The following is a 13,461-nucleotide window of genomic DNA, read 5'->3' as shown; positions in this document are numbered from 1 at the left end:
TATATATATATATATATATATATATATATACACACAGGTACATCTCAAAAAATTATCTAAAAAAATTTGAATATATATAATATATATATAACAAAATATAAAAAAATATATATTAACAAAAACATTTATTTTTATGTTTTACACACTGAAAAAATAACAGCATACAAATTTGGAAAAACATGAGGGCGAGTAAATAATGACAGAATGTTCATTTGTGAGTAACTATCCTTTAAGATTGCAAAAACGTGTAGCATACACAGTTGACACGGGGTGTATGCATTCCACTGTCTGCACAGCTGAAAGCTTCTCAGAATACTGATGCCTCTCCAACTGTCTGCTTAGGGAAAAGAGATTCTGTCACTCACGGGAAATAATGATGCCCTTCTCGCAGGGAATACGTGCCATGCAATGTGACTCAATAAGAATCTGTTCATTAAAACTGATTGATGCAATCATCACTTGCTTCTACATTTAAAACAAAACTACTTGGAGGAATTACAAGAAACACCGAAGAAATACCTTCATAACATAATGCTCAACGCAACTTATTCTGTTCATATAACATATCTTTGAGAGCTGATTTGCCAGCGTCTCAAGAGAAAGAAACATCACTTATATTACTTTTTAAAGTAGCTTCCCAAACAGTGCTGACATTTTAAAAAACCAGGGTATGAATTGGGATTTCAGGAGTGGGGAAAGTTTTCAAACTGAGTTGTGGTTCTAGTGACTTAGGAAAAGTCGTGGATGACATGGATAAATATACAAATATGACACGAGTGGTCCTTGGTTCTAAAGTTCACTTTTAATAAGTCAAGCAACTTCTAATAATTATCTCTTTGATGAATAGACAGTTAATTTATTTTTTTTATTTGCTACTTTTTTAAATTTTTGGTTACACGTTATTTTAAGGTCCTTGTTACAGTTTAATTATACATTTAAGTACTGAGTAATATTAATGAACTACATGTATTTACTATATGGTTAGTGTTACTTTTGTCACGAATCCGGTCTATGGACTTCCGTTTGTTCACCACCAGAGATCACTATCCACCACATGGACTCTCATACTACACAGACTGTTACATGTCACCCCAGACTACATTTCCCATGTTTCATTTCACTGATTACCTGTCACCAATCACACAGACTATAGAACACCCATTTACATGCTCTTCCGGGCCGAGTATTGTTAGCATTTATCTCTGCTTAGCGATAGCTACTACGGAGCCATTCCTGGTATTTTAGTCCTGTCATGTCTCGCCTGTTTAGTCTAGTTGTGTTTTCGGATATCTTGCCTTTCTTTGGATTTTTCTTTGACCCTCGCCTGAACTATTGCCTGTGTTTCAGATTACCCCTTTGGATTACCCTGTTTGGACATTGTTCGCCAGAGATCGACCACACCCGTTTACTAGACTACTCTTTTGTCTTGCCCATGATATGCCTGTTTGTCAGTGTCTGACCCTTGCCTGTTTTGAAACCACATTGTGAAATAAAGCTCTGCAGATGCACCTCTGTCACTTTCTCCGTAACAGAATACTCAGCCCCACGAGGATCCAGCGGCTTTTCTATTGGACACTGGCCAGGTATGGACACCGCAAGATTATTATTAGCTCTCAAACAAGGCACACAATCGCTCAAGGTCTATATTCAGGAATATCTTGACATTACTTATTATTCTGATTTGCCAGACTGTCTCTTGATAGACTTTTTTTGTGATGGCATTAATGAACCACTGAAGTCTAAACTCATTTATGAGGGTCCCCGTTCATCACTCAGTCAGTTCATGGACCATGCATTACCGTTAGTCAGTTCTTCGCTCACTGTGGGTGTCTCGGAGGAAGAACGCGACACCGCGACTGTGCCTGTAATAGCGGCTACAGAACTCAGTCACAAGCTCCGGGACATTCCAGTTTAATGATCACTACTCCAGTTATTCGTTCTGCATGTGTAATGGCGGTGACAGTGACGCCCGTACCTTTAATGTCGTGACAGCAGAACTCCGTTCTGTCACTGCTGCCATTCCTGAGTCAAGTCAAGTCACAGCTGATCGTCCAGAGTCTCATCGCGTCACAGTTGATCGTCCAGAGTCTCATCGCATCACAGTTGATCATCCAGAATCTCATCGCATCACAGTTGATCGTCCAGAGTCTCATCGCGTCACAGCTGATCGTCCAGAGTCTCATCACGTCTTGCCTGTCTTTGGATTTTTCTCTTGCCTTGCTCTGTTTGGACTCTGTTTGACCCTCGCCTGAACTATTGCCTGTGTTTCAGAATACCCCTTTGGATTCCCCTGTTTGGGCATTGTTTGCCAGAGATCGACCACACTTGTTTACTGGACTACTCTTTTGTCTTGCCCATGATATGCCTGTTTGCCAGTGTCCGACCTTTGCCTCGTCACAGCTGATCGTCCAGAGTCTCATCGCGTCACAGTTGATCGTCCAGAGTCTCATCGCGTCACAGCTGATCGTCCAGAGTCTCATCACGTCTTGCCTGTCTTTGGATTTTTCTCTTGCCTTGCTCTGTTTGGACTCTGTTTGACCCTCGCCTGAACTATTGCCTGTGTTTCAGAATACCCCTTTGGATTACCCTGTTTGGGCATTGTTTGCCAGAGATCGACCACACTTGTTTACTGGACTACTCTTTTGTCTTGCCCATGATATGCCTGTTTGCCAGTGTCCGACCTTTGCCTGTTTTGAAACCACGTTGTGAAATAAATCTCTGCAGATGGATCCAAACGCCTCTGTCACTTTCTCCGTAACAATTTGCATGTAATTATGCATAATTTATTGTTATTATAATAGTAAGTACATGCAACATGTGCAACAAGGACACCTTAAAATAAAGTGTTACCAAACTTTTTGTGTACTGGATCAAAATGGAATGGAATTTATTTTCTTATTTAATTCAAAGATCCAGAGACATCATTCTGGGTCATTCTGGCCCAATTCAACCACAGAACACTTTACCATGTGTCACTCCGCTTGTCTGCATTCCAGAACTATCTGCGACATGCAAAACTTGATCATTTGGCTTCTTTTGGAATTATTTTCATTAGCAAAGTACAAACAAACAAATGGCCATGTTGTGTCTGAAATGCAAATTATATAAAATTTGTGTTATTGAGCAGCTGCTAACAAGCCAGTATAACACATATGATTACACCTACCTTAGCTGAGTGCTCCATTGTAACAACAACTTTAGTTCCAGCACTGGCCACTAGATCCATAGCCCCACCCATGCCCTTCACCATCTTACCCTGAAGGGAAACATACAAATAAAGATGTTGCAAGACATGAGCAACACATGCATGTAAATCAAAACACATTTTTGCTTTACAAACACACAATATTTCAGGTTGTAGGAAACAATTGAGAGTTAAGCAATTCAAATGAAATCCTACAGTGGTCTATGTGTTTTAGTTCAATTCGAGGAGCACAGGAGAGCTCAGTCAGGTAGGAATTTCAAGCAGTGTTGTTATTGTTAACTAAAACTAATAAAAACAATTTTCATTAACTGAAATAAAGATGAAATATAATCAAATATAAGAATTAGATGAAAACGTAGTTTTTAGTACTCAAATAAGTTGGAGTACTAAAATTACTAAAAATAAAACTAGAAATAATTATAATTATAATAAAATGAAAAATCACATATTATTCAAAGTTAAAATAAAACAAAAATTATATTAAAATTAAATAAAAAACTAATTAAAAATATTCATAAATACTGTAATAATACAAAAATAATACTGATTTCAAGAGTGTGGTCATTTCATGACTTGATAAAATCACTTACATCAGAGTGTAACATGTTGATAAAGTACAAAAAAAAACTTATTTTCTTCAGATGTGTGTGGTTTTTAACATTCAATATTTCTTTAATTGGCACATTTTTGTTATATTTGTCTTTTTATTAAAGCAATTAAAAACTAATTTTATTTCCAAATTAGTTTTAAGCAATAATAATAACAGCAATCCAATTGTGACATTGTACATTATTCACTGAAATTAATCTTGAGGTGGTTGCTGTTCCCAGCCCTACATATGGCTTTCCTACAACTTAATAACAATAGAAAAAACAAAAGTATTGCCAAAGGGTGATGTAAGCTTTCATTGAGTTTCCATCTTCAAAAACGGTTCACAAATCATTTATCGTATATGGACATGAAACTCGAACTGTCATTTGTCAGATGAAGAATAATAATGCATTAACCGATTGAAAATGGTCCAAGAGTCTATCTCAAAACCACAAAGAGCAAATCAATCAATCAACCATCAAGCTCTCATCATCACTGCAAAGGGCTCTTAACACAGAGAGCTTGACAAGCATGCAAATAAATAACAGGAAGCAAAGTGGAAAGAAAGGGTCCAAGTGCAGACACTTGGGCTTTTTTCTTCTTCATTTATGCAGGCTTTGAAGGAGGCACATTCTGGAAGGAGAGGTGCTTACACGTTGGGGAAGTGCCACATGGAAGTGCTGTGTGGGTGTGTGTATATATATGTGTTGAGGGGATATTTAACATGGAGAAAAAAAGTGCAACTTTAGTGGACAGCAGACTGAGAGTTTCCATGACAACTTATCAAATATTTCCCCTGTAAATCACACTATCCTTGCTTTTCATGCCTGCTGATGAAGATGAGAAATTATGCCCTTCACTTCAGGCGAGTTCCTTTTGTCAGTTTGCATCCTTATCCGCTCCTGTAAATTCATTCTCTCCTACACAAACCGGCTGGACATTTAAATGAGTGGCAATTCAACGGTGACTAGCGTTGAAATTCCGTTTCCTAGACAACAATTGAAGTGCCAGTGACAGTGTAACTAAAGGCTGTAGTTTAACAGAGCCGAACAACTGCAGACAATTGTATAATGCTGTATCACATCTTATGAAGTCTGTGAACTTTAGGGTATTACACTCCATGTTCTTTTTTTAATCAATTAACCAGAAACATAACATTTTGGCATGGTGGCTTTCCTCTGTGCAGCGTGTTAGCCGCTGACACTTCTCCCTAATTAATATCAAGAAACTGGTTTCAGGGAACCTTGAAGCACAAATTTGGCCAAAAACTAAAACAAACAAAAAAAGTAGTTAAATGAAATTTATTTCATCATTGACTCATTTCCAAATCTGTAAGACTGTACAGGCTTGGAAAATAATAAGTAAAGAGGGAATGGTAAATTTTGGGTGAACTCTCCCTTTAAGCAAATTAAAAATAACACAAGGAAAATTGTATTTAAAACAATATATAGAAAATTAAACATTTAATTATATATACATAGTTAATGTAGACAGCATCCGAGACATCTTTCATTAAGAATGCAATCCTAGAATGCACTTCAACAAGATCCATTAAGAAATGTTCATTATAAATATACTTACTATATTTACAATAAGATATTATGAATATTATTAATAAGTAAGGAATATTTGACAGCAGGCCACTGAATTATTAGCAAATAATGCACACCTGAGATGATGATGCTGCCACGACGTGAAGCATTGGCTTTACGTACATAATAAAATGTAACTTTGTGGCAAAAACATTATTATTATTATTACCAATATTTAAAAAACAGTTGAGTGCATTTTTCAGGATTCTTTGATGAATAGAAAGATCCAAAGATCAGCATTTATCTGTAATAAAATGCTGTACATTTGGGGGGGGGGGGATTATAGAAATTAATACTTTCATTTAGCAAGGATGCTTTAAATTGATCAAAAGTGATGATAAAGACATTTATAATATTGCAAAAGATTTCTATTATTTCAGATAAATGCTGTTCTTCTGAACTTTCTATTCATCAAAGGACCCTGAAAAAAATTCTACTCAGCTGTTTTCAACACATTAATAATAATAAATGCCTTTTGAGCAGCGAGTAAGAATATTAGAATGATTTCTGAAGGCTGTGACTGGGGTAATGGTGCTAAAAATTCAGCTTTAAAATCACAGGAATAAATTACATTTTAAAATATATTCAAATAGAAAAAAAGCCATTTTAAATAGTAAAACAACATTTGGGGGGGGGGGGATTATAGAAATTAATACTTTCATTTAGCAAGGATGCTTTAAATTGATCAAAAGTGATGATAAAGACATTTATAATATTGCAAAAGATTTCTATTATTTCAGATAAATGCTGTTCTTCTGAACTTTCTATTCATCAAAGGACCCTGAAAAAAATTCTACTCAGCTGTTTTCAACACATTAATAATAATAAATGCCTTTTGAGCAGCGAGTAAGAATATTAGAATGATTTCTGAAGGCTGTGACTGGGGTAATGGTGCTAAAAATTCAGCTTTAAAATCACAGGAATAAATTACATTTTAAAATATATTCAAATAGAAAAAAAGCCATTTTAAATAGTAAAACAAATTCACAATTTTACTGTTTTTGCTGTACTTTGTATTAAATCAATGCAGGTTTGGTGAGCAGAAGAGACTTATAAAAAAAAAAAAAACATAAAAAATCTTATTGTTCAAAAACTTTTGACCGGTATTGTATATGTACATATGCATACATTTTGGGTGTTTTTATTTTTATTTTTTATAATTAAGTGTACTAAGTTAACGTTAAATTGAAAGCCCTAAAACATATAAGAGAGAACAAGATTCATGCAGAATAGTGAGCAGAGACTGAGCAACTTCTGTGTCCTTAAGTTGCATCAGGTAATGGGTAATTTGATGTGGACTATAATTTTGTGTCTGGGCTTGCTGAAAGGCTGTATGAGAGCCATTTCTGAGTGAGGGTCAAGAGTTAGAGTCCCAACCAAGGTTTGTGCACATGAATCACATCTTTTTAACAAGAGTGTGTGGGTGTTAGGATGTAGAAACAAGTGGGACTATTTCATTTCATCTCCCCCATTTTTTGCATCAGCGTTGTACATTATAATTAAAGACACAGCATGACTATACAGCGAGGAATGGCTGTATTTTCCTTCTTCTTGTGCATAAAAAAAAGAGAGATAACACCACTTCACCATAAAAAAAACACCAAAAGCTTTCCTTTACCAATGAACGCCAACCAGCTCTTCTGAGAGCTCAAGACTGATGTACATTTGTTTTTGGATTAAGCTGTTCTGGAACATTATGAATGCTAATTCAAAATCCCCATTACCAACGCTTCAGGGGCATTTTCTCCTAGGACGCAAGCGCATCCTCAAAATAATTTGGATGAGAAAACAATCAACAGTACAAAAATAAAATTAAACATGAAAGGTCAGAGTCGCCATTCACAAAGCACGTGTGGACGTGGGCAGCGGAAAAAAAGGTCCTTTTTTTTAAACTTGAGTGCAAAGTCAATAGAACTTCAGCCATGCACAAAATGCTGCAAACGACGTGCAAGATGTGTGCATAATAGACAAACGTGTCTATCTAGTGCATGTTATGCTGAAAAAAGCTGAAAAATCTACCAAGACCAGTGCAAATTACCGTCTGCTTTAAGACATGCTTTTTTGGGAGTTAAATAACTGCGCAAATACCAGTAATTTGACGAGCACAAACTTAACCTTTCCCCATATGACGACATAAAGGGAAGATTCCAGAATGGGCCATCTGAGCTTTCATTTTCTCAAAGGCGAAGCAGGATACCCAGGGCTCGGTTTACACCTATCGTCATTTCTAGCCACTGGGGGACCGTAGGCAGGCTAGGGGAACTCATATTAATGATAAAAAACCTCATAAAGTGAAATTTTCATGCCATGGGACCTTTAAATTAAATATTAACCTTCATACCTGTCGCCATCATAACACCTGTGGTGTTTACAGGGGATTTGTTGACTAATGGCCCAAAAAGTGAAGATTAATAATAACAGCTGAACACCAGTTTCCTATAAATAATAGTTCATACTGTAATCTGGCACACCCTGACACAACTCTTCCGCTTTTTATTGTTACCAGTCCGCTGTTGAAGATGCTAAGACTATTTGATGTAGCATGTCTTCATCATCATTTGGGATGCTGTGGAGAGGGAGAGCTGCTATCAGCCGATGAGCAGATGGAAGAGGAGAGGTCTTATATGAGTCTTACAGCTACAGGCCCTCTGGCTACATTACAGTCTGTTGTCCCTTTAGTCTTGAGAGGTGGCCGGGGAGCCCACAGTATTTTGAGGGATTATTGTAATTAGTCTGCCAGGCTTGTCTGATTCATTAAGAGTTTAAAGGCTAAAGGCAGCTTAGAACAGCACACTCTAGTGCTGCATGCAAACCTATTTATGTTTGATAATGTGCCCTGATGGCGCCACAGACAGCTACTGACCTAAACATACCATCATGGGAGAATATGGACTTTACAGGTCTGTTGTATTTAGGTTAAATTTGCATTACATTTACATTGTACACTTCCCTAGAAATCGACCCATGAACTTGCCGTTGCTAATGCGCCACTGTTTAAGCTAGTGGAATGCTTTATGTTTCTGACTGAAAAGAGTCAGACATATGTAAATAAATGTGTAAAAGTATAAATGGATCTAAAATTACCTTTTGGTAAAGGCTATTCAAGTTTAGATCAAATACTTTGTATAACTATTGTGTACAAATACATCCTTAGCCTTTGTACATAATGTGTTATGGATTGGCAGTTTTCTTTTTCCAGTATGTAAATGTTAGAAAGCCTGAGATTTCTGAAATGTCCAGTAAAAAAATAAAATATAAAATAAAATAAATCACAACATAGTCTTATTGAAATAAATAAAAAATAAATTATATTAGTAAATAAAATAATTGTATAATTTATTAGAATACACCAGGGATTCTCAAATCTGGCCCACGAGATCCACTTTCCTGCACAGTTTAGCTCTAACCCTAATCAAACACACCTGAGCATGCTAATCAATGTCTTCAGGATCATTAGAAAATCACAGGTAGCTGAGTTTGTTCAGGGTTGGAGCTAAACTCTGCAGCGCATTGGCCCTCCAGGGCAAGATTTGAGGAACCCTGGAATACACCATAAGGCAACATATATTCCAAACCTTGAAATAAAATAAAATAAAAACTGGTCAACATAGTTTTAACAAAAAAAAACATTTCTACTTATTATCAATAAATAATATAATTTTATATACTGGAACACATAATAAAATAACATATAACATATTTCTCCCTGGCACCCATTGAAGTTCCATTATAAGAGGGTAGAAATGGTAAAGCAAGGCACTCAAATGGTAAACCAAAGCACTTGCAACACACCAAGTTCATGTGTTTGATTCTCAGGGAGCACACAAAGTGATAAAGTGTACACTCTGAATGCTATGTTGCTGTCGCTTTGGATAAAAGCCTCTGACAAATGCATTAATTTAAATGTTATCAGCTCACTAATCCATATCTTCGGCATCTTAGACACATTAAGTAGCACATCTTTCATGAGCGTAATCTCTGCATTTCAATGTATGCTTCACATTTTACCCTTACCAAAGTGCAAGTGAGGAGATTTGAGGGGAAAAAAGAAACACAAAAACGAGGCAAGGAGGGGGGGGAGGAGCACTGAAAGCAGAGTGCATCTCATGGTCCATGTGTGCCAGTTTGCGAGAAATAACCTTCAACCAAACTCGATAAGCGAGACGCGCAGAGGGCCAGGAGGCTGGGAGGCATCAGTCAGTGACAGGGCGAGGGACCTGGAGAACTATAAATAACTCTGCAGTGGTGTCTGCATGCAGGGCACCTGTGTATCAACAGTCCCTCAACTGACAGCAGGACCAGGCGACACAGGCGACAGCCAGCAGAAAAACGGCTCCAAAAAACCACAGCCAACATTGACTCTCATTAAGCCTAGGAAGCCCTTTTGTGAACCTAGAGGGAAGCAATGACTTTGGATTTAGGACAATAGCAGGCTAACTGATGCGCAGACAATACTTGGATGACTGTAAGAAAGAATTACACTGAACAATGTGGGTCTAATTAACTGGAGTCCATGTTAGCTCACTGGCTATTGTACATTTCAACTGTTGAGATTTACGTTGTGGTTTTTAATTGTAGTGGTTCTCAACCAGTGTTCATTTCATTGACGAATAATTTTCATCATAATTTTCGTCAACGACAACTTTTTTTAACCGACGACAACGAGACGATAACGAACTAAAACTCTTTTTGAATGACAAAAACTATGATGTAAATCTATTGACATTTTCGTCAACGAATAAAAACGAGACAGAAACATTAGGGAGGGACGATTTGGGAAGAGATTCATTCAGAACGAATCTGCTGCATAGTTCGGAGGTTAGATGCGTTCATATGAACCGGCGGGACATAAGCTAACATACACTTGCTGCACGTCGCATAAAATGTTAAAAAATGTTAATATGTGGGAGTAAGAGAAGAGCAGACATATGGATAAATCTGACGACGCAAGAGAGAACTCAATTCGGTTCGGTTTTCTGAGCGCAGACATTGAAGCATACACACAGAAAGCGCCTCTCACAGCTCGCGACTACTCTTTCGCTTCACATGAACGGAGAATCACACACAAAATAATGTCGAATTGTCCGTTTTGACGAGTATTCACGTAAACACAGTTGATTACGTCTTAAGTGAACGTAAACAGTAGGGAAAACGTGTATCAGTACATTGCATCCATTGCAGCTGTGCATTCGGTTTTAAAGGGATAGCAGTCTAATTTAGTTGCTATTGTCCGAGTCATTGATGTTAATCAAGCAACAAAAGAGAGACAGAAAATCACACACTGCTTTTGACTGAAAAACTTTAGTAGCCCTAAAGATTAATCTAATCTAAATTTATTTATAGAAATAAATATGTCTGCTTGAAAGAATGAAGAATATGGTAAACAAGTTGCTATAAAGAATGCATAATTAGCCTATAAAACCATTGGTATTTCATTCAAAAGAAGACCATGTTCTTGTTCTTTATGAGAAGTGGTTTTATTTAATTTTAGCATAAAGGCATGTTGTGTCACCGCCGTTAAATCTGTGTCTATCATGATAAAACCTTAATATCAAACCTATATAATGAGTTTGGAAATTTTAGAGAAATGCTTAATAAATGCACTGTAACTAAACCCATTAGATTTTAGCCGACTGAATTTACTGTAGATTTAGTAGACTAAAACTAAAAACAATTTAGATGACTAAAATATGACTAAAACTAAATGGCATTTTAGTCAAAAGACTATGACTAAAACTAAACCAAAATTTGCTGTCAAAATTAACACTGATCTCAACTCATGGATCGTGACCCAAAAAAATACAGATTAAATCTGGATTAGCTTTTGGTCTAGCTAATACAGACCAAAATTGTTATGCACGTTTGCACTTCCATGTTACATTATGAATTAAACTCTTCATGGGTTTGTACAAGCGCTACCTGAGTGACGACTTCTTTTTTCTGCTTGAAAGGGGACGGTAACAGGCGTAGAATGAGACCATACATCTGTATTTGTGCTCCTCAGAGAACATCATCTTCTACATAAATCATTTCTGATTTCATGCTGGGAGTTCTGTCATTAGCTGTTCAGTGATTTCCATAAAACAAAAGGAAAGCTCTCGAGTTAATTTCAGTGGGAGACTGAAGAATGAATGCAGATGGAAAGAAGGGAAAGAATTGGAGTTGGGCTATGATGGTCTTGAAGTTCAGTTTGATTCAGCAATGAATGCGTGCATGATGAAACTATGGATAAGGTTTTACCTTGTACACGTGCCTTAAAATACTTAAGAAGGACACAACTATAAGCAATTAAAAACATACAGTATCTGCAAAACAACAACATGTTTTGTGTGCGAGACACAAATGGCTGGATTGAAGCAAGTGAAATTTTACACAAATCTGGTTTCAGCTTCACTATTATTGTTCAAAGTCAGTTGTACTGACGTATGTATAAATAAGGAAATGAAGCTGTGAACTTGCCGGAATCATCCAGTTGGCCAGATCTCCATTCTTGGATACCTGCATGGCTCCTAACATGGTCAAGTTGATATGACCCCTAGAGGAAACAAAAAAAAATGAATCAATCCAACAATGGCAAAACTGCCATTATGCTGAAATTTCATGGGGGAAAAAAAGGTCTATTGCCTGTTGTTAAAAGTATAGCAATGTATGAAGCACAGCTCAGACAGAAGTCACTTTCAAATAGGGCTGTCGCGTTTTGTCGATTTTATTCGACTATTCGATTTTTTAAAATCCTCGACTTCATTTTGCTCGAGTCGACTAACCGGCAAAATACCGGAAGTGGCGCATTTCACGGACGATAATCCATAAAACACATTATTAGACATAATTAAGCATAATTGTGAATTCACAAACGCTATACGATTTAATAAAATAATTATATGCGATGCAGTTCTAATACAGTATATGCGCTTTAATTATTTACATGCGTGTAGGTTAAGTACGTGCGTCACACTGCTGCTCTGTTCACAGTAGTTCCACAGGAACTGTTTTCATTTACATGTGGAGCGTCTTAAACTCCATCTCTGCATGTTGTTGTGAGTTTGGGCTTATTATAACGTTCATCTGGGAACGCAACGTGCTCCATTTCATCAGATTTGTAAGCTAAATCATTTAGAAATCTAGCAAACTCAGGAGAATACATTGCGGTTTCAAAATAAAAGCTCAAACCCTCACTCTGAGTTTACAAGTTTTGATGTCCACATATTCATTTAATTACAGTGGCTATAGCATTTCTGTCCTAAAGAAATGGCCAAATGTTAAAGATTAAGTGGACACTTGAATGAAATGGTGCTTGGTCAATGTTAAACAAGGATTACATAGATTGCACAGCAATGTAAAACAGCAAAATAACATTTCTGGTAAATACTCCTTTAATAAAAAGTGTTTTTTGATTATTATTTTATTATTAGTAGACTAGAACACGTGGATATGTTGTCATTTCTTACACTATAATACTGAACTTTGATTTCAGTGATTTGGACTATGAGATGGACACTTCCTTCTTGCACTCTATGTTGCACTTTACTTTTGCTTTAAAAAAAGAATTTCATAGAAATTTGGATTTCATTTGGTTTAATTAAATATAGTTTAATAAAATATTCTTAAGTAAAATTGTTGATTTTTTGCGGGAAATTAATTGTTTAGATTAATCGATCAAGCGACAAATTAGTCGACAGATTAATCGAAATAAAAATAGTCATTAGTGGCAGCACTACTTTCAAACCAAGCAGCTTTCTGTTGGTCAATGAGGTGAATTAGCGTGAGCAACTAAACCTTTTTTGATATTTGCATTTGGAAATCTTTTGCTCATAAACAATTCCAGCTTCCTATATTTACTGGATTTTGTCCATGAAAATTCACTGAGCAATGTTAAATGTGACCATGTCTTTATTTGCCAATACAATGTTTAAATATTTAACAGATTCAGAGACCAAACCGTATACTCCTATGTTTGGTGTCACTACAACCCTCTACGGACACCTCGGCAATTGAATCGCCATTGGCTAGTACAATTTTTAGTTTATTCGCCAGACTGATATATATATATATATATATATATATATATATACA

The 13,461-nt window shown here is 36.4% G+C and overlaps 1 protein-coding gene across 1 annotated transcript in view; it reads right to left on the bottom strand.

The window, feature by feature from the left end:
* Positions 1–11,918, bottom strand: part of LOC107565986 (succinyl-CoA:3-ketoacid coenzyme A transferase 1, mitochondrial-like) — a 20,616-nt gene extending 8,698 nt beyond the window's left edge. The window contains exons 1-2 of the mRNA XM_016251332.1: positions 11,848–11,918; positions 3,167–3,256 (exon numbers count right to left, since the gene is read on the bottom strand). Of these exons, the coding sequence (XP_016106818.1) occupies positions 3,167–3,256; positions 11,848–11,904 (147 nt within the window). The 5' untranslated portion in view covers positions 11,905–11,918. The remainder of the gene's footprint in view (positions 1–3,166; positions 3,257–11,847) is intronic.
* Between the last annotated feature and the right edge of the window lie 1,543 nt (positions 11,919–13,461).

Source organism: Sinocyclocheilus grahami, unplaced genomic scaffold (assembly GCF_001515645.1).
Source record: "Sinocyclocheilus grahami isolate Dianchi unplaced genomic scaffold, SAMN03320097.WGS_v1.1 scaffold1038.1, whole genome shotgun sequence".
In the NCBI taxonomy this organism is placed as follows: domain Eukaryota; kingdom Metazoa; phylum Chordata; class Actinopteri; order Cypriniformes; family Cyprinidae; genus Sinocyclocheilus; species Sinocyclocheilus grahami.
Note: the sequence above shows the minus strand (reverse complement) of the source record. Positions and strands in the feature narration are given on the sequence as shown.